The sequence below is a fragment of the Maylandia zebra genome, linkage group LG7 (genome assembly GCF_041146795.1).
Source record: "Maylandia zebra isolate NMK-2024a linkage group LG7, Mzebra_GT3a, whole genome shotgun sequence".
In the NCBI taxonomy this organism is placed as follows: Eukaryota; Metazoa; Chordata; class Actinopteri; order Cichliformes; family Cichlidae; genus Maylandia; species Maylandia zebra.
Window position 1 is genome coordinate 64,499,075 of NC_135173.1, and position 23,751 is coordinate 64,522,825.

Consider the following 23,751-nt stretch of genomic DNA (forward strand, 5'->3'; position numbering starts at 1 on the left):
TATATTATTTTTTTAAAGTCATTGTTAACCCTTTAAAGCCGGTCAGAGCAGCACGCTCCGTTTTGCGTAACTATTGTTAAATCCCTGTAGAACCTGAACCGTGTAAGCTAGCGCAATAATTTGTTTTGCATATGAAACCGGAGGAGTTGTACTTACATCTGATGCCATCAGCTTGTCCTCGGTCACGGTTTCGTTCCACATATAGCTTTGCAAAAATTGCATAAAAAGCGCTTGCAGGAACAAAAACATAATATTCCAGAAACACGCTTTGCCGTTCCTATCAGCTGTTCGTAACACTTCCCACAGTGAAATGATGCACATGCTGTTTTCTTTGCAAATTTGCATCATAGGATTGTTTTTTGTTTTTCCTGCAGTATATAAAAATTGCTGTATCTCCAAAATAAAACTATGAAGACACTCAAAATAAATTTCCTGTGGTGGGAAACTATTTTTTGCAACTTTATTGTATTTAAAGTTTTGAGGGATAAACCTCTTAAATTTCTCCAAGTAGAAATATATGTAAACAAAACAAAAGCGATTTTCAATTTTTTTTGTAGTTTATTGCACTTTTTTGCAATTTATGTAATTACTATGGACTTAATGCATACATATTATTAAAATATGGGCTATAACAGTTGTATTGATGTATAGCAACTTGAAATGCTCCCACAAATGGCACTACAGCATGTAAAAAAATAATATAAGCTCTGGTGGACTTGGTTCTATAGTAGGTCTTAAAGGGTTAAATAAATATCGTCAAATAATCGTGATCTCAATTTCAGTGAAAATAATCGTGATTATCATTTTTGCCATAATCGAGCAGCCCTAGTTGCTAGTAAACTATATATAACTAGCGAATGATTCCACGTGGTGATTCTCCTTTATGAGCAAAGTTTGCAGAATAAACATCAAGTTGCATTCAATAAAAACTTAAACTAGTGAATAAAACCGTAAACCCATCAGGATGTGTTCACTTACACCACACAGTAAAAGAGCCAAGCACTGTTCACAAATGAAAGACTTTGAGTCGCCCCCTGCTGGCCATTATCAAGAATGCAAGATCAAGGCACTTCACATTAGCTTAGCTTTACAGACTCTGAAGATGCATCTTGCGAATACAATCCATGTTTCCTATCACTTCGTTACCATCGCTGATAACAGGCGAAAAACCTTCAGACAAATTAACTTTTTAAAATCACACTTTGAAGCAAGTATTGACAATCCTGGCTAAAAAACTCGAAGCAAACTCACTAAGCAATAAGTTCAGCTTCCCTAACATCATCATTATCAGTCCCAGTGTCTTCTAAGACAGCGGTCCCCAACCTTTTTTGCGCCACGGACCGGTTTATGCCCGACATTATTTTCACGGACCGGCCTTTAAGGTGTCGCGGATAAATACAACAAAATAAAACTAGTACCCGTACCGAAAAAAAGAAGATTTATTCATAACACACGTGAAAAGACCCAGGAAAACCGAGTAAACGATAAAAACGATAACAAAATAACGCTGAAAACCGATAAAAACCCTGAAAACCATACATTTCACACCTGAGCCTCAACTCTCGCGGCCGGGACCAAACGACTCACGGACCGGGGGTTGGGGACCGCTGTTCTAAGACACAGATTTATCGTCGCACTATGAAATTTGCGGTGGTTACCTGTCCCTGCATCTCAGAACTGTACAGTAAATGACAAAGTGCTCATACTGAGGCTTTGTGTGCACAAATAAAACAATAACCCTGAAAACCATACATATAGACCTGACACATGTGGTGGTGGAAGCACAGTTGGCGGTTTAATAGAGACCATTCATGCTTGTATGTATCGAGTAGTCTGTGCTGGTTTGTGTGCGCAGTGGTATGCGGTCTTGGCGGTGTGAGGGACTATACAGTCCCAACTGTGACTGAAAGCCACAGGCCTGTAACGCGCTTTTCATTAACACTCACTTTCTCCTTTACACACCACCTTCCTTCGTGCCGTGGGCACGACAGCCTCAAATGGCATCCATGTTTACACATTTACATATCCCGCTATCTAAGGTAAAGAAAACAGGTAAAGTCTCACTGACTCACATACTTACACACACACACACACACACACACACACACACACACAGAGCACTATTTTAGAGCTATGAAAGAGCTTCTTGTGAGCAGACCTGGTGGACATACAGAAAAATAAACAGTGGTCTTGAGGAGAAACCATTGTGTCATAGCCCGCTCACTGAGTTCATCATCCCCCATCCCGCGTAATGGTCCAATTACTGCTCTGGTGTGTGTCTGTCTGAGGTGGTATGCCTTCTCAACATCTAAACTTCAGTGAAAATAACAGAGGGCACACATTTCAGTCACACAGCTGCTATGGAGAGACTGGAAGCTTTGGCTTACTTGTTTAACCTCAGTGTCCACTCGGATTAGCCCCTGTGAAAGAGAACACCTTTGATTTAAGACTGCAATAAAAGAGGTCGATGAGGCCGAGCCCAGAGGTGTTCACTGATGTTAACAACGACACAAAATGAACACATTCACACAACTTGCAGCCAGGGCGACAAATGAACTGATTATGACAACACTTAGATGAGGGTCTACACCAGAGGTATTAAAGATAAGGTTCGGGTCCAATTTCGCCCACTGGACAGCTTTAAAAATATGAAGGAGTGGAACTTAAACACAGACACCAACCCTAATATCCTCATTTGCCACACATCCTACTCCAAGGCAATTAAATAATAGATAAACAATTAAATTACAGAAAAGCTGCAGTTTTTCCACAATTTACTACAGAAATGTATGTTTGTTTAATTATATAATTAAAGGACGTTTTTAGCAAAGGACTACAGGGACCTTTTCTGTAATTTTACACATTTATCATGTAGTTTCATGCTTCAAGGCCCAATTATCAAAGTTTGATGTCCCTGGTCTACATGAAGCACCGGGGAGACGGTCATCAACTGGCCATTTGTTATTTGTAATGATGATCGTAACAGGTCTTCATTGCATAAAATTTCATTGCAAATGGAGCTTATTTTTAACCTGTATCGTGATATTAGGATTTATGAGTAACTACAAAAACAAATATTGGCTTTTTAAAACCATGAAATATCGGTACTGGTATCGGTCTTAAAATTCCTACACTGCCTAAACTCTACATAACAAGTAACAGGGCTCGCAAAATCGCTGGCCCGACGTCCCGGGGCTAGCGATATCTCTGGTCGGACGACCAAAATCTATCTCAGCCCAAAATGCGCAGTTTGTGTTTGACTAAGCATTTATGAAATCACTTTATTTTTTTCCCAGTCTGTTTATTCAGTGTTGGCCACACCACCCTTTAATATCAGTCCCTATATATAGACATCATTGGGCAGTGACTGGGATTTTCACATCACATAGTTGCCCTCGTTTTGCAGACTGTAACGTCTCATCCATGGACATTTTCTTGTGGATACATGCTATACCGCAATATATACATCTGCCAGTGACACTTTTGGCTGAATTTCTGTCTCACGCTCTTAATGAGTTCCACAACTCTGGCACATTTAGCCAGTTAATTAACACAGTCTAGCGTGACGTCTCAGTGTTGACCAGTGTTAGTCAGTGGGTCGGATAATCTGAGGGTGTCTGTGCTGCGGTTTACATGTGGCTCCTGCTTCTGTGGGATAGGAAGCTGTGAGTATGTGGAGTGTGTATGTACGAATCTGACAGTTACAAAGTTTGCCAAAAGTTGAAATATAAGGGTTTGTTTATGAAGCCCACCACATGCGTGCGTGTGTGTGTGTCAGAAAAGCTGCCAGGGGAAGTGAGCAAACCCCCAAACTAACAGAGCTGCGTTCAGACTGAGAACACAGAGCCCCTTGACATCACCAGAAGTAACACACTCCCACCTTTATGCACTTTGTATATTCAAGCAGCTCACATACGGCTGAGCACACACACTCTGCAGAATGTAAAACACATGTGCGCTCACACACAAGTGCAAAAAACCCAAAACAAAACAACAAAACCCCCACACATCTGCATCGACACTCAGGACAACATAAAAAACACACACAAAGTCAAGTGCCTCAGCTTGAAACCCAGGATCTGGAGGGCACACTTCAGGCCTCTCCTCCCCCTGAAACACACACACACACACACACACACACACACACACACACACACACTTGCATTCAACTTTGTCATCGCTGCCCCTGCAAGCTTGAAGAGGAAACCCCCCCCAACTCTCGCTACCATGCACACTGCTCCAGGATCACAGAAGGCGATTGTACTACTGAGCTGCAAGCAATGAGACTCAATTACGCAATTCTCTGCAACAAATTAGACAAAAGCGCTCCTGATGTTGGTGATTATGTGTGTGGAGAGGCTGCAGATAACAGAAAACTGGGGGGTGGAGGGCTCTTTTCATTGTACGTCAACCTTTGACCTGCACACACACTCAAATTACGGATGCACGCTTGTTTAACTGCATTATGAGGGCCTCGTTTTCACTGCATTCATTCGTTTATATCCAGAAAATGGTCTTACTTTAAAGCATGGTTCCACATTTTTCCATAAACGCGCTCACTCGCTTCCACGCCAAGACTTTGGTGAGAAGATCAAAGTCAAAAGAGCAGCATGCAAGCTTGGCTTTGTATCACAACTACTCAATCTTTACAAAATTATGCGTAAAAATGAGATGTTCCCACTAACCTTTCTGCAGCCAGCTCTAGCTGCTGGATGAAAGGATTATCCAGAAAGTCAAAGTACTCTGTTAAAGATCTGGATATTCAATTTTTTTTCTGTTTATTTTGAATATGACAACACTGCATTTAGGTTGTTTAGGTTGTTTGGGCTGTAAAATTACATAATAATTCTCACCTTTCAGGAACCATTTGAACTTTCTCTGCAGGTTAAGGAGTTACAGTCACGTGAAGCACGCATGATAAAATCTAGGCCGAGCTGATTCTTGTGCCTGTGTTCAGCCAACAGTACCTTGTGAAGCTTTTGTGCTGTCGTGACAAACAGCATATCTCTGTAAAGCCTGTCTTTTCTTCTTTTGGAAACAATCTGAATTTTGTCTGTAGCACAAACGGGAACGGACGGACGCTTGTAGCATGGGCTTGCCACCAGGCGGATAGTTTAAAAAGGCATTATGGGATAGTTTGCAGACTCCTTGTTCTTTATGCACAAAGTGTTTTCGATCGACGACGGGTCTGCAGAGCAGTTTAGTAAACTGCTTTATTACAGAGTTATGCTGTTGGAAAATGTGCCGAACGTGTTTAAGTGTGACTTTGCAGAAAAAAGCAAGACCTTCTTTTAGCTTTAGATAGCAGCTCCATAACTTACATATACACATGTAGTATCAAAAGTGCCAACAAGCTATAATAAACTTTGCAGTGAAACTTCAGCTCCCTTTGAAGGCCTCAAATCCACATGGGGAAAAGAGTTGGGTGTCAGATGAAGTTTGGGATTCAGTCCTCTCTGGTAAATTCCACATCACTCTGCGCTCCCTATTACAATTTAAAGTATTTCGTAGGTCCACTTATCTAAACCCAAATTAGCTAAGATTTATCCTGGCTTAGGCCCCCGCTGTAATAGGTGCGGGTCTGATGATGCCAATCTCACCTCACCAAAAATTTGGTGAGGTGGAAGGCTGCTGCCCCGCCCACCTACAGTATGTTCAGTGACTTGCTGATCTCATGTCGTGTCTTAGTCTTGAAGTCTTTGCAAGGAAAGGTTTTTGTCAACATTAATCGGCCCTCCCGAGTTTTGGTGTTCTGTTAACTTTCTTTACCTATGAGGAGTTCTGCTCTGTCTTCGATGCAACCAGTGTTTATGTTTCCATTTTTTTTTTGTAAACTGTATGTATATCTTAATAAAAATATTTCGAGTAAAAAAAAAAAAAAAAAGTGCCAACAAGCAATGCGGTCTGATAATGATTTTCAGTTTCCAGAGCCCTGAGCAGTGATTTTCACTTCCACGCGAGGACACCAAAGCTGACCGCCCTTCAGGATTCTCTGCATCTCTTTGATTTTTTAGTTTTATTTTTTGTTCATTTTGTTGCAACACATATCGCTGCATCTATTTTTCTGTGCTGAAAAAAACCACACTGTTTGCATTTTGAGCGAATCAATGCTGGGAGAGCGTCCAGCCCACCCCACGACCCTGAACTGGAGAGGCAGTTAGAAAACAAAAAAAGGATGGATGAATTGTTTCATTGCTGTTTTTGTACCATTTTCAATTAAACTCAGGGTTTATAGAATTTGCAGATGATTGCATTCTGCTTTGATCCACATTTTACACAGAGCACCAACCTTTTTGGAAACTGGGTTGATGTTGGAAAAACACTGTAAAGAACAAATAATGCATCAGAAATTTATTTTAATTATCTTTTAAAAGTCAGAAAATTACAGATAAGTCCACAAAATATTAGCGGACAATGTTTTTCCTTTTTCGTGAACTATTAGATTCATTGTGTCCACACTGATTTAGTGGAATTATTCATCTGGTGCTAACTGTGATGAAGTCCTGGCATGCAAATATGGAAAGAGTTGCCGCAGAAACAGCAGGGACTTTGGCGACTGTGTCCTTACAACTTAAAAACATGTTCGTGTATGATTCTTATGTGCATTTAAATCCAAACAATTATCTAATTATCAAAGAAAAGCCCCATTTACAGGATTTGTTTTTCCATCTTGTCCCTCTTGGGGAGATATATGTTACAACAGCATGCACACACTCACACACCTCCTCTTAACCTCTCTTCACATCTGAACAGTCACAAAGAGACACATTTACGCAGCCCATGCTGTGGCAGGCCTCAGGCCTCACTGCTGGCTGTGTTCATTCAGCAGGATACACTGCGGGCTCTGTGTGGCGCTCTATGAAGCCTTGTGTGTGTGTGTGTTGCACAGAGAGAGGAGATGGATGCATGGAACCTCGCTATGGCTTTAAGAGCAGATTAAGAACACCGTATTTGTTTAAAAAAAACATAGACCCAGTCTTTGCTTCCAAACCATAAAGGAAGGCAAAATGTTAGTGTAGTGCTTGGGAGCGGAAAATTCTGTTGACTGAGAGTCAATAAGTGTGTGAAGTGTTTGAAATCCTTCCTGGCAAACTATGGAATCATTTTATATTGGTTTGGGAATAGCAATACATGAATGTGAAGATAAAATATCAACTGAGGCCACAGTTACACAGTGTCATATATTCTTTTAATATCATGATTTAAGTGTAACGATATTCTTGTTTTGTTATTCTTGGCCGGACAGACAGACTACTGGGACACTATTTAAACATCACCTAAACTCTCTACTAAAAACAACAACCGACTTTGGTGAAATGAATAAATACTCTCTAGTCTAACTTTACAGTAACTGTCATCAGGTATGACACAATACACCTGAAGCTAGCCACTGCATAACAAATGCTTTATCCAAATTCTTCAAAACTGTTATCTTTATACAGTTAAAGCAGATAAAAGCAATACAGAGAATATTTTCTGATGATCCAGCGCTTTCTAAAACTCAAAGTGCACTCAGTGAAAAATAAGAGTTTCTAATGAGCAGAAGCCTGAGTCACCGGGAATGTGACGGCAGAAGGCGGACAGAGCGTGGAGATGTTTTTGGCAGAAGCGAGCTGGCACAAGGGCAATAAAAATAAATTTGTTGAGACTAACAAGAGCGTAGCCGCTTCTGCCGCTGCTTTTTCAGACACTTTCATTTGTCAGATATACGGCCTGGAGGCCAGGCCCTCTGCTTGTCTTTGGAAAGTGTGAAAATGGCAGAGGTGGTGGTCAATTTTTAGACTTTTTACTGTGTTTTGCACCAGGAAGCATTGTGTTCCAAGACATTAAGACAGCAGCTGTCAAAATCCGGTGCAGAGGTGTGATACAACATCAATTTAACAGCCTTCATGACATTACCCATGGCCTGCTGTGCCACTGGAAGGATGTTAAAACATGTCAAAGTCACGGAGGCATGTCAGTGCTTCTCTGACTTTCAACAGCAGCTCTTTTTCTAAGTGGAAAAAAACGACTTTGCACACTAAGACACCTCCAGCTGTTCATCGTATGTGTTGTGAGGATGAATCCTGAAATGCTATGGTGTTTACACTGCAAAAACTCAAAATCTTACCAAGTATATTTGTCTAATTTCTATTCAAAATATCTCATCACACTGGAAAAAAGACACAATCAGCTACAGAGTGACATTTCAGTGAGATATGGGAACTTGTTTTTAGTGCATCTTGGATCTGGAGAAACATCACTTGTTCCATCGGCAGATTTTTTTTCACTTATTTCAAGCAAAAATATCTTGTATAAGTGAAAAAAATGATTAATTAAATTCTATTATCTAGATATTTAGAAATATCTGAAGCAGCATTGTACTCTCAGAAAACATCAAAGATCACAGGTAAAATGCTGACCTTACTTTGACTGCTGCAAAGGAGACCAGGTCAGGTCACATTACTGCATGTAAAGGAGGCAGGAGGAGGCCAAACTACTTGTCAAGCTAATGAAATCTTCATTCATATAAATGTACATGAAATTACCATCAAATCTGACTTTTTCTCCATAATTTACGCCAAAGCCAATATGGCCGCTTTTGACAACGCACTTTAGATTTAAAGACTAAAGAACATGAGCAAACGTGTGTGTTGCCTGTTAGATAAAATAAGTGTAACACCTCTGGTCAACACATTAAAAGGTTATCAAAATGATCCTGGTTCTATGATAGACGTTACTTGGAATTACAGCTTGAATGACTGATGGTGATTATACTATAAACAATATAATCAATATAAACATAAAAAACAACATTATGGCATTTCAGACATGACAAACACAAGCGGTTAAATAGTTTACATGGAAATAACAGGACATGGAAAGGTACAGTGCTATTACTGCTAACATTAATATAATTAATAAAACTGCAAAAATGTGAAGAGGGCGCAAACGCCTTCGCTGTCGCTACAAAACAAACATCCATTTAATGCACGCTGGTATTTCCTAATGAAATAAGTGAAAAATGTCACAGTATAGGATGTTCAAAACATCAGTAACAACTAGTTATTGATTACTCACACCTACTGACAAAGGATGGAGTCTGCTGGTTAAAGTCTACAATACTTAAACAAATTCAGATAAAAAAAAGCAACAATAATTTAAAAACAATTCGATAATTTAAAGCAATTCAGTTATTGAAGCATTTATTTTCAGGTTATTCACAACATTCATGCTTCAAACCTGCAGCAAAGGTTTACTTGTTTTTTTGGTGTAAAAGTGTTGCTACATAGCAGAACACTGCACCACCATCACACCACAGTCTGCTGAATCTTTAAATTTCAAGCTGAATCTTTTTGCAGTTAAACTGTTTCTAGGATTAAAAAGACAAATCAAATGCAAAGTTGCATCAGTCTACCAAACCTTAAGGCTCACCTTCACTATTCCTGCTATTTTTAATTGCACTATGAAATGAGGTTATGGCTCCCTGGAAACGTTTGTTATTGTCCTAAGGCCTTCTCCTGCGTGGGAACCAACAAATATTTTAATTTCCAAAGGTTTAGGCAGCCGCGTAGAGAACTCAGTGACTGTGGGTTGCTGGGACAAGGTTTCGGGAAACAGAGTATTTATGAAGCTTTGAAATTTGAATCACCTCCCTAAAAATAATTAGAGTTAAATTAACTGAGGTTAAAGGTGCTTTTTGGACACTTACATTTTTAAAAAGAGAGAGGGAGAGAGAATAAAAAAATAATCTTGCTTTAAGGCTGAAAACAATGTCAGCTTTTACTCGGCTGTCTTTAGTAAGACTAAACACAGTAAAATGTTAAGGCATGCTACTGTACAGCCACAGCATAGAGCAGGAGGCAAAGTAGGCCAGCAAAACATAGAAGGCTTCCAGTCCCACTGTTTTTAATAAACAGTGGTTAAAGTACTTTTAATAAAGTAAGACTGTTAAGCATCTGCCTAACGTTTCATCTGATTCCTGTCGACACCCACATCTGGATAACTTTACAGATGTGGGTATCTTTAGACTTATTTGTTGATTCTCAGTAGACCATCTAAAAACTAATACAAATGAAAGACAACAATCAACATTAGATTAAAACAGCATTCGGCTGTCACCGGTGTCACCACATAAGCAATGTACCAACAAGCTGTCATGTCACCATGACGAAAAAAACTCCACTACAGAACATGTCAACAGCAACTGTATTTAACCTGAGAGCAAAGAGGGCAAGAAGAAGCGATTTAGACTATTTTGAACCCTTTGGCTTTTTCCAGCACTCATTACCAGGGCGGCGAGACACACAAGCATCTCACTGTACAGATATATCTGTGTGTGTGTTTGCTTTCTGGCAGTGCTACAAAATATTAAAGAGAAAGAGCAAGGGGAAAGAGGGAGAGGAGGAGAAAAACTTTAATACTGCGGTGTATTCTGTACTAATAAGCTGTCTGGGCTTCTGTGGGAAACTGTGTGTGTGTTCACTTTAATATAGCTTGTCTGACCGGTGTAAGCTTTGCCATGCACTTCTGTGTGCTTCTCCAAGGCTTCATGTTTGACTGAGAGCTTTCTTCGAATGTGCTGCATGTTATTTCATTTTTATATTGTGCACGGTGCAGCTGTGAGACAAATCTTCACATCTGTGGTGTGACTGCTTTGCGATGTGCTTTTCAGGTCATTTCTGTGCGATTACCTTTACCCTTGTGCATGTGTGCACGTGCTTGAGAGATAAAGGCAGGACTCACTGTCTGCTGCCGTGCTGCCGTTGGGCAGCGAGCCCAGATCAACAACCATGCCGTCCAGACAGACGTTGAGCTCGCCTCCTGCTACAACCGAGCCTTTGTTCTCCGTCTGCAGCACCAGACTCAGCTGGACGTTCTCCACTAGAGAGTGGAAGAATGACAGACAAACAGAGAAAGAGGGGATGAGTGACTGAGAAGGCAGAGGGACAAAGGAAAATGGATATCCTCTGTTATTGCTCTAACAGAGGAAAACAGCGTGAAGTCACCGAATACCAAAAGGATTGTTTTCCAAAGATGTCGTCCCCCATTTCACTTGGAAAATATTCTGCATGTTAACAGATATACAGAAGGTCTGACTGATCCCCTCACACGTCCAGTGTGTAAAGTTGTTTTTAATTGCAGTATTTACATGAAGTAAGTCGTCTAGCTGCCAGATTAAGTTCCACACTGCACATATGCACTGAATCTGCCCACAGCTTCCTGCTGGGCTCAGAGGCTTTGCTTTCACATCCACTTTGTTTTTGGTTTTGGGGGGTTTTAAATGCTCAAACCATTTCACAGTTAGAGAGGTAAGACTAACATGGTTTGGACATGAGGAGAAAAAGAGAAAGATCTCAGAGGAAGTTCATGGATGTATGAAAGGAGGACATGCAGAGTGGTTGGTGTGACAGCGGAGGATGCTAGGGATGAAGGAAAAAAAACATCCTGCTTTAAATGTTTCTCTAAGATATTTAAGTTAAAGTTATATATTGCAGCTTTATTTCATTTTAAATTAGATGAAGGGTTCAGGCTTTAAGAATTAAAGCTCTTGAGCATGTACCGCTCCCTTTTTTAAAGGACAGGTGTGGCATTTCTTCATCATTGACCCTGTGCACGAGAAAATGCTAACTTCCTGGTTTGAGACCGGATGTGGGGTTGTACATTACTTTGCGGTCAATCGCTACTGCGAAGATATACTCCAAAATCATGTCCAAAACTCGAAAACGGAAAGATCACGTTAAGTTACAAAGAGGAGAAGGTGGGAACACTCACCGCTGTTGTGTCATAAAAAATCTAATGATCAATTTTGACGTTTAAAGCGTTTAGATCGATCAGTTGCTTACATCACTCAACACAAGCAGAACTGCATCACTGCAGCAGAAGACACATCGTCCACATTCAGAAGCACATCTCTGTATAGTGACTGGTCTTATGATTTAAACAGGCAAATGTAAATCGCCGCTTGATTCATTCATTTGCTTAACTTGCTTTGGACCGTAAACAGGGCGCGAATAGGACACCGGAAACAAAGCTCCCCACAGGAGTTTCCGCACCGGAAGTAGCATATGCTAACACACACATAGTCAATAGAGCTTCCATCGTATCTGGAAGCCGTCGCTGTGAATCCAAAACACAGCTGCAGTTCAAGTACAACTCAAAAACCGTTAATCCTCAGACTTTAAAAATAAATCCATCGGATATAACAGGAACACTAGTTTAACAGGAACATCGGTGGACACAATAAGGAGCTTGGCAACATGAAGACCCTGACATCCAAAGAAAAGAGAAACGTGGTGCATAATCACAGGATCCTTTTTACGGTAAAAGGTCTTCAGAACACGTAGCCAAGCACACAACACTCTCCAGGAGGAAGGCTTAATACCATCTACACTTAAGATAAAGACCGGGATGGGAAGTAGGCAGTAAACAAGTGTCTATCAGGCTCTCAAACACATATGCCAAATTAGACTTTGCCTAAAAATTGTCTACAAAGTTCTCTGTACAGATGAAAGCACGACAAAGCACCTAAACTAAAAATGTTTTTATAAATATTTTCATTTGTTCAATTACATCTAAGAAGACCATGTATAAGATATAAAATGTCTGTAATAATGTGTCCTTTGATATTTTTGTTAGAGAGTGGGTACATCTTTTAAGATGAGTAGCAAAGGGAAGTTCACTCTCTTCAGCTTGAATGTGCAGGCTCAAGCAGGAGACGCCTAAGGCCATTGCATCCTAGTGCTCAACCTACCCCAATACAGGATAAGAGATCAAGATAAGCAAGATCCATCCAGTATGGCACCATCTTAGACATACTTACATTACAGTCTTATAACTCTAAGACTCGTCTGACTCAGTCAAATATGCAAGGGTAAAGAATATTAAACGCTTACAGAGGAGTTATTTAGCAGTAACCATCAAGCCAAAAGTTACAGAACACTGAAATCTTTTCCGAGGAGTTCATAACAAAGTTAAGTTAAGCTTAGCTGGCAATGTGCCACCATCACTGAGGCTACTGAAAAGGTTTGAGACATCCAATCAGTGTTACTGTTCAGTTTAAGTGTGAATATCAAATAAAACTCTCTGTCTCAGCACTGTTAACAACAGTTATGCACATTTTTACTTTGAAAGTAAAAAGAAAATTCAGGTGTTGCGCCAGTTATACATCTGCATGCCTTACCTCACTAAGTGCCTCTGAGTGGATGAAAACCACAAGCATGTGAACAAGGCTCTGGCACCCTTGGTGTTAGTTAGCACATCGTTCTTTAAAAGAAACAACTTATTCTGTAAGCTTGAGTACTTTCAGTTTTTTGCCAAATCTGCTGGTGATAAAGAAAGTTTTTTATTAGTATAGTGAGCTTCTGTCAAAGTGGGTTAAGATAAGCTGCAACAGCCTGATTAAAATAACTGACAAGTAACTATCAGAACTTCCAATGCTACAAAGAAAAGTAAGAAAAATTTAAATTCTATATATTCCTTGCAAGGCCTCGGCCACTGCGTGTAATTTTTAAGGTTATTTGATCTAATCTAACTAATGCACATGGATTTGGAGTCGGCATTTTAGTCTCAGCAGCCTCTCTCTGACCGTGTCTGCCGTGTATTTACAGCAATATTTTCGAATTTCCTTCATAGATGGTTGGTCGTGGCTTACATGATGATGTGATGAAGTCTCTGGAAGACACAGAACCTTTCTGTATATGAATGTATATGTCCTGTATACAGACTTTAAATTCCTTATACTGCTAATAATTTTGGTTACACGAAAGCAAACATTGTTTGGGTATGCTGCATATCATCAGAGTAATTCTGACAGTTCCAAAGAGGCTTTGGAAATTCACCAGGACTGTAATAAAAATGCCCAAGTGCAATTTTTAGGTAATTTTATTTACTCAAAGTAATATAGAGAAAATTTATTAAAAAGAATTTTTTTTTTTATCATCAAATAGCCAGGAAAAAAACAACGAGGAAAAACGCACAAACCTCTGTTAAGTAAGGTAGAGAAACACGTACAGCGAAATTGTGCTCGACATGCATGGTGACTCCAAACTGTGTGTGGGTGTTTGTGTGCGTTTTTTTCTTACTCTTGCCATCGTGCGAGCGCAGCGTGTCCAGCAGGTCTATGGTTGCGCTGCCCAGTAGCTCCTTTCTCAGGGTGTGGCAGCTCCACAGCTTTAGATCCAGATGACTCTGTGGCGTCACATTACTGCAAAACGGCATGAAAAATACATCAGCTACAAATGCTTCTGCTTACAGCAGCTGCATTTTATTATTGCATCCTGCTCTTCATCGCCTTTAGCGACGGTACGCAAGTTCTACCTCAGACAAAATGCTTTAAATAAGCTGACGGGAAACAAGTACAAAATCTCGATTAAATTTTATCTGTGTTAGAGCGCTACCACGACAGCAGTACAGTCCAAACACTGTCAGATGCATGCAGTTAATTTAATGTTCTATTGAATTGTTTTAACAATAAAACCCTGGCTCTCATGAGAGCCCGAGTGTGTGTGGTGCTCACTCACAGGGTGAGGTCTTCGTTCCACTGCAGCTCAAGGTGCCCGCTACGTTTGCCTGTTTTTTTGGTTTCACTGGTGAGGCCGTCTGCAGTCACCTCAACGAAGGAGCTCAGCCGAGAGTGCCGGTTCGGCAGCTTTGGGGACTGGGGCTTCGCCGACACCACTGCAAACACACACACGCATAAAGCATGTATCGTAGTGGAAGAACACATCTGTGGTTGTGACAAAACCTCTGCCAGCAGTGCAGCAGTGCTGTCATTTATGGCAACAAAGGACAATAAATGTTAACAAAAGAGAAGCATTTCTTTTTTTCATTGAGGTTTAACTGACTGCAGCTCTGGTAAGAAAGAGTCGGAGCTGATCAGATCCTCACGTGGAAAACGACAGTCTAATCACACTAAAGAATTTTAGTTCAGAATCAGAACACTTTATCAATCCCTGCGGAAATTATGTGGTCACAGTTACTCCAAGACAGCAAGAACAGCAACTACCTGAATTATATTAAATAATAAAATATATTGCAAAGTTACAAGATGTAACAAAATAGCTTACAAATAGTTCTAATATTATAATAATAGTTCTAATAAACAAATATTCCAGTACATTACAAAAAACTAAATATGACACTGAGACGGCCTTCTTACTATACCGACATCCTCTGTAAAGGATGTTCAGATCGTTAGGGTGTGTGCACTGTATGCTGTGCATTAGATGGAGGAACTGAACAACAGGAATGACTTCCTGTGTCGTTCGGTGATACATCTGGGCCTCACTGAACAGCTCCTGTGACTCGCCAACAGTGGGTGAGTGGGATTGTCCAGCATTGTCCTTTTCTTGGACAACATCCGCCTCTCCGACAACACCTTAAGGGAGTCCATCTCCATCTCCACAATGTTACTGCCCTTGTGGATCAGTTCATTGAGCCTGTTAGCATCCGTGACCCTCAGCCTGCTGTCCCAGCATGCAACAGCATAGAGGATGGCACTAGCCACAACAGACTCGTGTAAAATCCAGAGCGTGTCCAACAGATGAGAAAAGGCCCCGGACAATACAGACGGCTCTGACCCTTCCTGTAGAGTGCAGTGGCGTTTTTATTGTCACTGTGTAATACAAGGCAACACCCTTCTTTTTAAATCAGACTGACTGGTGATTGTATATATGCAGTTTCTTCATCCGGGTGACCATGGTAACTAAAGCTAATGCAGCAATGCTTCCAAAATAACTGGCCAAATAAGTCTTTGTAGGAGTGTTAAGATGGCTGCCAAGAGGCGATGTGTACATATAGGATTCTGGATCCTGATTTTTATGAGATTGTTTTCTATTTATTATGTAATAATGTGAAGCAGCGCGGTGTACACTACCGTTCATTTTAGGTCACCTGGAACGGTTCTCAGCGGTGCTGGAGTTAAAAGTTAAATAAGTCGTTCAGTAAATTGGACAAATGTTACAGCGTACTGCAACACCCTAACAGAAACTCCTTGGACTGTGTGTACTCCTGCATGTATACTGGCTGTTGTGAGTATTTTGTTACACGCTGTGTGCCACGGCCTGTTCAGGATGGATTTGAAGTACACGGAGTGTATCAGACAAATACAAACTTTGCCCTCTAGTGGAAGAAAGGAAACCACCTTCATTTATTTAATTTTTATTTATTTAATAAAACGTATTTAATTTATTTAATTTTGGGGGGAAAAAGAATTGACTGACCACAATAAAGCCTTCATGTTAAAAAAAAAAAATACAAACAAAAAACATTGCACTGTTTACTTATGCTCCATTTAAGGTAGAATGAATATTTGAAAGTAAAGAAACTTTTTGCATCCACTGATTTCAAGCTTTTTTGTTCTCTTTTTTTTTTTTTTTTCATTTGGAGTGGGGTAAAAGTGTACATCCGGACATTGGCGAGCTCAGAGGCTTGGAATTCTTGCAGGCCTGCTGAGACTCTTGTTATCGCATGTATCAGTCCTCAGAGGAGCTGATTTCTTCACACTGAATCACAAAATCACAAGATTGCAAACTGAAGAACATGCTGACTAGCAGCGTGTCGCAGAGGGCCTCTGATCAGGACTACCGACTGAAAGAATAAATGTGACAGATTAAGATTAAAAAAAAAAAAAAAAGAAAAAAAAGACAGACAGACAGACAGACAGAGGGGTTTCCATCTGTACTTTTTCCTTTGCAGTGAGACCTTAGCAGATCCACACTGGCAGCAACATGTTGATGACCTCAGATCTTCTGAACATCTGGCATAATAGAACATGACTCATGTGAAGTTCTCTAGAAACAGGGAGGAAGTGACACGGGGAGGTGGGAGGTGTGCCAGAAATGGAAGAACTGAAGTAAGTTTCAACAGTGTGGGAGGATGTGGGAGGAGGTGGGAGAGGTGGAGGAGTGGTAGACAGCCTTTGAGAGCAGATCAGTAAATAAAAAGGTGAGTCAGTGTTCATATGATCAAACCTATGGTTATGACTCTGGTGCAGTTCAAAGACATAATTAAGGAAAAAAGTTCTGATGAACTTTTTTTCGTCTCTTTAAAGATAAGGTGCAAGAAAATTCATTTTATTCCCGGCAGACTCAAGTGATTCATGCAAAAACAAAAAGTGAGTCAATCACCTTATAGCTTCATGTTAAAATATTACAGCATAGTACAAAGAAAGATTTATAGAGGTGGAGTTATCTGATGCATGGACGCTAGTTTCAATCAGTAAAAAAAAGAAACAAAAATGCTAAGCTATGCCTGACTTGAAATTTTGATTCAGATCTGCCAATCAGGAAGCTCTACAGAGGTACGTCATTTCTTTATTATCCAGAAGGAGAAGGCAGAAGGTGTCGGCTATCCAGCAGTTCAACATGAACACAGTGACTCCATATCCATGCAGTTATCACTGAAGCCATTCAAAGCTCACACACCTGGCGCCAGTTTGTTCATACTGATGCTGTCACTACCTAAGTTTGCATTTGCACCATCTGTTTACAGGTAACGACAAAACAACAGCTCTCATTAGCAAAGCTAACTCGAAAGTTCGAGTTACGGATGGGTTTTCTTTTTCTCAGTGGTGGAGACACAGTCTTTTGTTCAATATTTATTAACAAAAGACTGTGCATTACACAGTTTATGAATGCATGCCTGAACACCAAACTGCTAACGACGGGCTCTAAAACAAACTAACCTAAACATGCAGACTTCAAAACGCTCAGGTCATATATCCTTATATCAGGTCTATGATGCAAACTCATATTAAAAGGTAAGAAATACTGTTACTGTGATGTTTTCATCCTTTTGACCATTTCAAGTGTTGGATGATTAAACCAAGCAGGACTCTCAGGCTTGGATTAGACTCACTGTACGACACTGTTCTCAACTAAATCGATTTTTGGAACGACATTGAATGACGTCTCAAACACATGAACTAAACCTTTTGAAAATTAACACAGAAAAAAACTGTTTTAGAAAAAAAATCTCTGCATTGACACAGTTACTATGGTAACTTATGCTGGACACACGACCAATGAAATCTCTCAGCACTGAGCCTGAAACAGAAAGTCTGGAGCCGTAAACAAGGTTGTGTTGTAGGTAGCACACTCATCTGGTCACCTTAACCTCCAGTGAAAAACCACCAAAACCTCAAATCAAAATCTTTTATGTGCAATTTGAAAGTCGCATTAAAACCCCTGCAGCTCTGCTGAAGCTGCGAGCCCTCCTGCTGCCTCAGTCGTTAGAGATAAGAACATAAAAAGTCTATCACAGCCATCTATAGTGAATCTTTTTTGTTTCCTGACTCCTCCATTAATTAATAAAATTCACTCAAGTGAACATGATCTATAAGCAAAAGGCTTCCTCTATTCTCCAATCTAGTGTCAGGTCATCATTTGGCTCTGTTTCTCCTGGGTTAATGCATAAAACTAACAAAACATCACCATCTGTGGGAGATCACTGTCATTCTGCAGGTTAAAGTGCACCGTATCTATATTTTCCTTGATTATCGCAAGTACAGATCAGGATTTTAAATATGTGATATTTTCAATTGCAAATCGGATTTGTGAAAATGAAAATCCATCAGTAGATGTGGCATTTACATTGATGCATGCGCCAGCTGCGATGTAGGTGTTCAGCTGATGAGCTGAGAGGTGTTAGACTGCATAACTGCCTGGATGGATTGAAATTATTTATTTAAACCACGGAGGGAAAATGCTGCAGTGCAAGGTAAATTCATCCAACGAACCAAGGTGTGAGCTAAGTGAACTTTAAACTTTGCGGATCCTGGTCTTTACATTTTATCAAACAGTCAAACAAACTAAAAAGGAGAGAAACCTGAGGGTGTCTGGATTGTTCCCCTCATTTCCTGTTTTATTTTCTAACAGCTGTTTGTCTTCACCTTTAGTTATTTCTATTTCCGCCTCTTCTCCAACAGCGAATTACACACCTACACACCTACAGGTAAAACCCCCAGTTTCCCTTTCTTTCTTGCCAGGTCACCTTTGTACTTCTGGCAGTTAACACCTCTGGGCACATCTCCGGTTTTCCAGGTAAAGTTTTTCCTCTTTGTGGTTTGTTTGAGTGTTTCTCTGTTTAAATTTTTGCCTTTTGTGTTTACATTGTGCTGAACCCTGGACTGACATGAAGTTGGGGACTTTTTGGACCTAACTTTGCCATCTTGCAGTTGGATCTTCATCTCTGTACTGAATCCTGGCAAGAAGATAATATTGCATTACATTAAGAATGAAAATCCTCCTTTATCTCGCTTTATAAGTCAACGTTTATGTCAGGTAGCGACCAACGCTGCTTTTCTCAAGTCAGCAAGCTAAAAAAAACCCAAATATTTGTTTGCACAACAACAAGTACAGCCCCGCGTCACTAAACTGGCCCCTCCAAAGCTGGTCGCAGCTCATCATTCATGGTTTCACAACCAAAGCAGCACTACTTCAAACAGAAAGGACATAGTCACATTATGAAATATGTTTATGGGTAATAACATATTGTCTTATGCTTGGAGAAGGGATAGCCAGATAAAGAGATTAAAAAAAAACAGAAGTACCTGTACCACACTTCTGTTTGCGGTATCAACATTTTGTCTGTGTGAGCAATAAAGTAGAAAAAAAAATTACCTTTCAAGGTCAACTGAGACTTCTCAGTGGTCTGGGCACTGCCAGGTCTGCTCACGCTGGCAGCTGCCATGACATCACAGCTCTGTAACACAATCACAAACACACAAAATATTACAGTATACTGTCACTGCCTTCCAATCAGGTGTGTGTTGGGTGATACAGCTCTTCTATGCAAAAAATATTGTGGTGGAGGCAGAATTTTACTGCATTAGATGGTAAATCTGGAGCAAGAGGTGGATGACATAGCTTGATTTATGTGCAGTGTCTTGAACGACAATCTTGAAAGCAACGCAAGTTGTCTCATATTATTTTAACGTCACCAGCAGAACATAACCCCTCCTTCAGACAGAAAAGCATAAAACTCCCACCACACTGCACCTCCAGTCCTTAAACACTCACTCCAGGGGAGTGATAAGTGACGTTGTCTAAGCACATTTCGCAGCATTAGAGAGAAAGCTAGCTGGGATAACCTAATTCAACGGGGCAAAACATCATGACATGCAATCACGCATCACTTATAACTGCACAGTTACAAAACTCCCACAAGCAGAAGGGAATTCTGAGTCTTTTAAATGACTGGAGAGGTCGTATCACTACATTCACCGGCAGCAGAGAGAGACACGGGATGAACAGGATAAAGAAGCAGCAGAACACAGGTGGCGCTACCCCACCCACAGCAACAGGTACCAGGTGGTGATAGTAACGGGTGTTTTTCCTCAAGACATGACAATTTATGCCAAAACATCTGGAAGAAAACATCCAAATGGAGTTTGTTTCAAAGCAGCTGTGCAAACATTAAGGCCAATGAGCCCGACCGATGTTTACTTTAAAAACTGTGGCGTTAGATTCAAGTCAAAAGCAGGACTCAATGATTTCCACAGCCAAATATCCACCTTCTCTTAACACAGCAAAAAGCTTATTTATTGCTTTAGTTATTTTATTATTATATTATTTTTATGGTCACATTAAAACACTTAAAAACAGATGTTACACATACTTAACTCAGCAGTCAGCTCAGATATGTTAATGACCACCCAAGCATACACACCGACTTGTTTCAGCATTTTCTAGTATAACGCTTCCCCCACTAACTGGCTCAGACTTCACTGCCATTCAGCTGTTCCCACAAAAAGGATCTCTCGCTACAGGTCTGCTGCTCTCTCCTGAACTCCACCTGGCAAAGGTAGTTCTACTGCTGTAAAGATCTGCTGAAGGGCCACTTTAACCACAAGCTACACCCTACAGCTCACCAAGCCTACAGAGCAAACAGGGCCTGCCGTCTCCAGCTCCAGTCCAAGATAGTGGAGGTGAATCTCAATTGAGGCAGCCCATTTTATCACTCTGTTTAGGGATTAGGGAAACTGCTTTTTGTAAGCACATGTACACACTCAGATTCCCCTCTATGCCACAAACAGAAATCAGTAGGACACTATATTCTGGCAGAAGCCACAAGACACTTTAAAACTATACAAAAGGGCCACTCATGCAAAAATAATATAGAGTGAGACATCTAGACTCTTGCTGGTTGAGTGTGCATACTTGTTCTCCACTCTGATCACACTGCCAGAAACACTAAATCAGAGCGCATTCACTGGGAATTCAGCTGTATTTAAACATATATATGAACTCAGACATCAGGAGGGAAGATCCACAGACCCAGTAAGGAGTCCTCTCATATCATTATCATGAATGAACAGCTTATACAGGCACATGTTTGCACAATTCATGGATGCTGTAATAATGTTCACTTACCCTGGTGTGATTACAAACCTTGTTCCACTATTGTAACTAAACCAGATTGTTTTCATGTACATGCAGATTGCAAGGGCTTTAACAACACTCAGGAAATTAAAGGGTGAATCACTATATTATTTATAGGCGAGATTACCTACCCCAAGTTGGAGCTTGTCTGAACTATTTTGTACACTCTGTGTGATCTGTAAGACACTAACTACTTATCACAACACTGGAGTACAAGGTATATAAAGCTGATTAAAGGTGCACTGAGTAGCCTGTCCTAATGAATTTACATTAAAGGCGTGAAGTTGTTCTCCCTGTAATATTAAGTAAAAGCTATGACTTTCATCAAACCCCATCAACATCACCTTGAGCAAAGTCAGAGCACCCTGCTGAATTTAAAGCACCGCAAATACAATGCAGATTAAGGCTGGACTCTGCTCTGAAGGTGTGCTTATACTGATCTGTACTATATGCATCAAGGAATTAAAATTAAAAATAAAACCCCGATTCTAACACTGCTCTGCGAAGGGGACCCTCGTTTTGAAGGTGACATGCTGCAGGCACTGCAACCGAAACCAAGACAAAACCCAGCCAGAGGTGACCTGGTCCGAGTCAGAGTGACTAACCGGGTGTTGGATTGCCAGAATATCCACCTGAGGTCTGTCTCAAGGCTGCAGATAAACAGACGAGAGCTACCAAAACAAAAAGCGCACAGCATCCTCCGTCAACCTTGTGAAAGAAGCTGGATGCTGCGCAGCGTTTCTTGGCCGCTGTGAGCTGTCTGAACTTCTCAAGAACCAAGAGAGGTTTAAATGATCCTGACAAACTATTTTATCGCTGCCGTATAAAATACCTTTGGCTGCTGCGCACATAATACAAACGCGGAAGGTGATCAAGGTTTGTATGCATCACCGTCAACGAGAGCAGACCAAAACGCTAACGCTTCTGGTCACGTTTGCAAAATAAAATCTCCTGTTTTGTTTTGTTTGGGTTTGTTTGCGTTGAGAGTGCGGAGACAATAAAACAGCAAATTAATCCTTTTATCAGCAAGTAGAAACTGTCGAAGGTGAGCTTCTTCTATTGAAAAACACAAATGTATTAGAGACTCACAATTTATACATTGATCTTTAAGAATCTGAATATTTCAGTCGAACTCTAGTCGCATTTATTTCGAAAGAAAAGCCAACACACTTCCGCTTTGACTCAACGAACTTCAGCTAGCTTACCTAAAAGAAGCTAATAGCTAGCCAGCGAGCTTCTTGGTGGGATTTTATAAAAGGACATGCGGATAAAACCCGTTCTAATCACCTGACAGCAAGTAAAGCCTCACCCACAGCCTCACGGCTCTCCTCATGCCATGGTACACGTATTGACACGATAACAGTTTAGGCTTATGTGTGATCCTGGACGTACCTTTTTCAGCTGTGCTCCGCCGCTGTCGCTAGTGAACTTTCATTTCCGCCTCAGTGACAGTATCACGTGACCTAGCGTTCTCATTGCACAAAGGATTGTGGGTCGTAAACAATAATAAACAGCCCACACAATTACCTTAAATCACCTTTAATATATATATATATATATATATATATATATATATATATATATATATATATATATATATATATATATATATATATATACATATATATATATATACACACACATACATACGGCCTCTTGCTTTCTTACAAACCATGAAAAAATATTAAAATATGGAATGAGGAAAGCATGCCCCTACTTTTTAACAAATCTGTGTATCTCTATGTAGTTTATATCTTTATCTAAGCTCTGAATGATCCCTGGTTTGATCCCAGGAGGAGACACAAAACCCTAATCCTACTGCAAAAGTATGAAGTTTGTTCGAGGTCAAATGCTTAGCCAACCTTTGTACTCATGTCCCCCACGGCCTAGTATGTTGTTATGAAGTTTGAAGACGATCCTTAACAAATTGTGGGTAATATAAAGCTTTTAGTACTTTCTACATTTGGTGGGTCCTTGACCATGACCCGATTTTTTACCAAAATTAAATCAGCTTCAGCTGTTTTTGGCATCTACCGTCTCCCAAAATTGAAAACAATATCTTGAAAGTGCATGAAAAGTTATAAGTTTGAAAATTTTATTTTCTGTACATTACCCCAACTCCCACTCTCCTCCTTCGACTGTAAATATCCTGATTGATTAACAAACTGTTTAAACCTGTACTGTTTAAGTTTGCACTTTGAGTCCACCTGCTTTCACTTGCATTCATGACAGATGGTAAGTGCATTTGAAAGGTCTTGAGAACCAGCTAACGGGAGCAGTACGTATCTGCGCAAGTGGGAATTTGTAACTGTGTCCTCCAGCAGCAGGCAGCAAGTGAGCAGGTGATTTTAGTGTTGAACAGGCTGTATTCCTATCAGATGGCAAATGT

At 40.4% G+C, this 23,751-nt stretch overlaps 1 protein-coding gene across 4 annotated transcripts in view; it reads right to left on the bottom strand.

The window, feature by feature from the left end:
* Positions 1-22,836, bottom strand: part of wwp2 (WW domain containing E3 ubiquitin protein ligase 2) — a 62,005-nt gene extending 39,169 nt beyond the window's left edge. For 3 of the 4 annotated variants that reach the window (XM_076886898.1, XM_004566119.3, XM_004566117.3), the window contains exons 1-5: positions 22,755-22,836; positions 19,602-19,683; positions 14,502-14,658; positions 14,064-14,185; positions 10,726-10,863 (exon numbers count right to left, since the gene is read on the bottom strand). In XM_076886898.1, the coding sequence (XP_076743013.1) occupies positions 10,726-10,863; positions 14,064-14,185; positions 14,502-14,658; positions 19,602-19,671 (487 nt within the window). In that variant the 5' untranslated portion in view covers positions 19,672-19,683; positions 22,755-22,836. Of the gene's footprint in view, positions 1-10,725; positions 10,864-14,063; positions 14,186-14,501; positions 14,659-19,601; positions 19,684-22,649; positions 22,670-22,754 lie in introns of those variants that run through there. The other variant, XM_004566118.6, reaches the window with a different exon arrangement.
* Between the last annotated feature and the right edge of the window lie 915 nt (positions 22,837-23,751).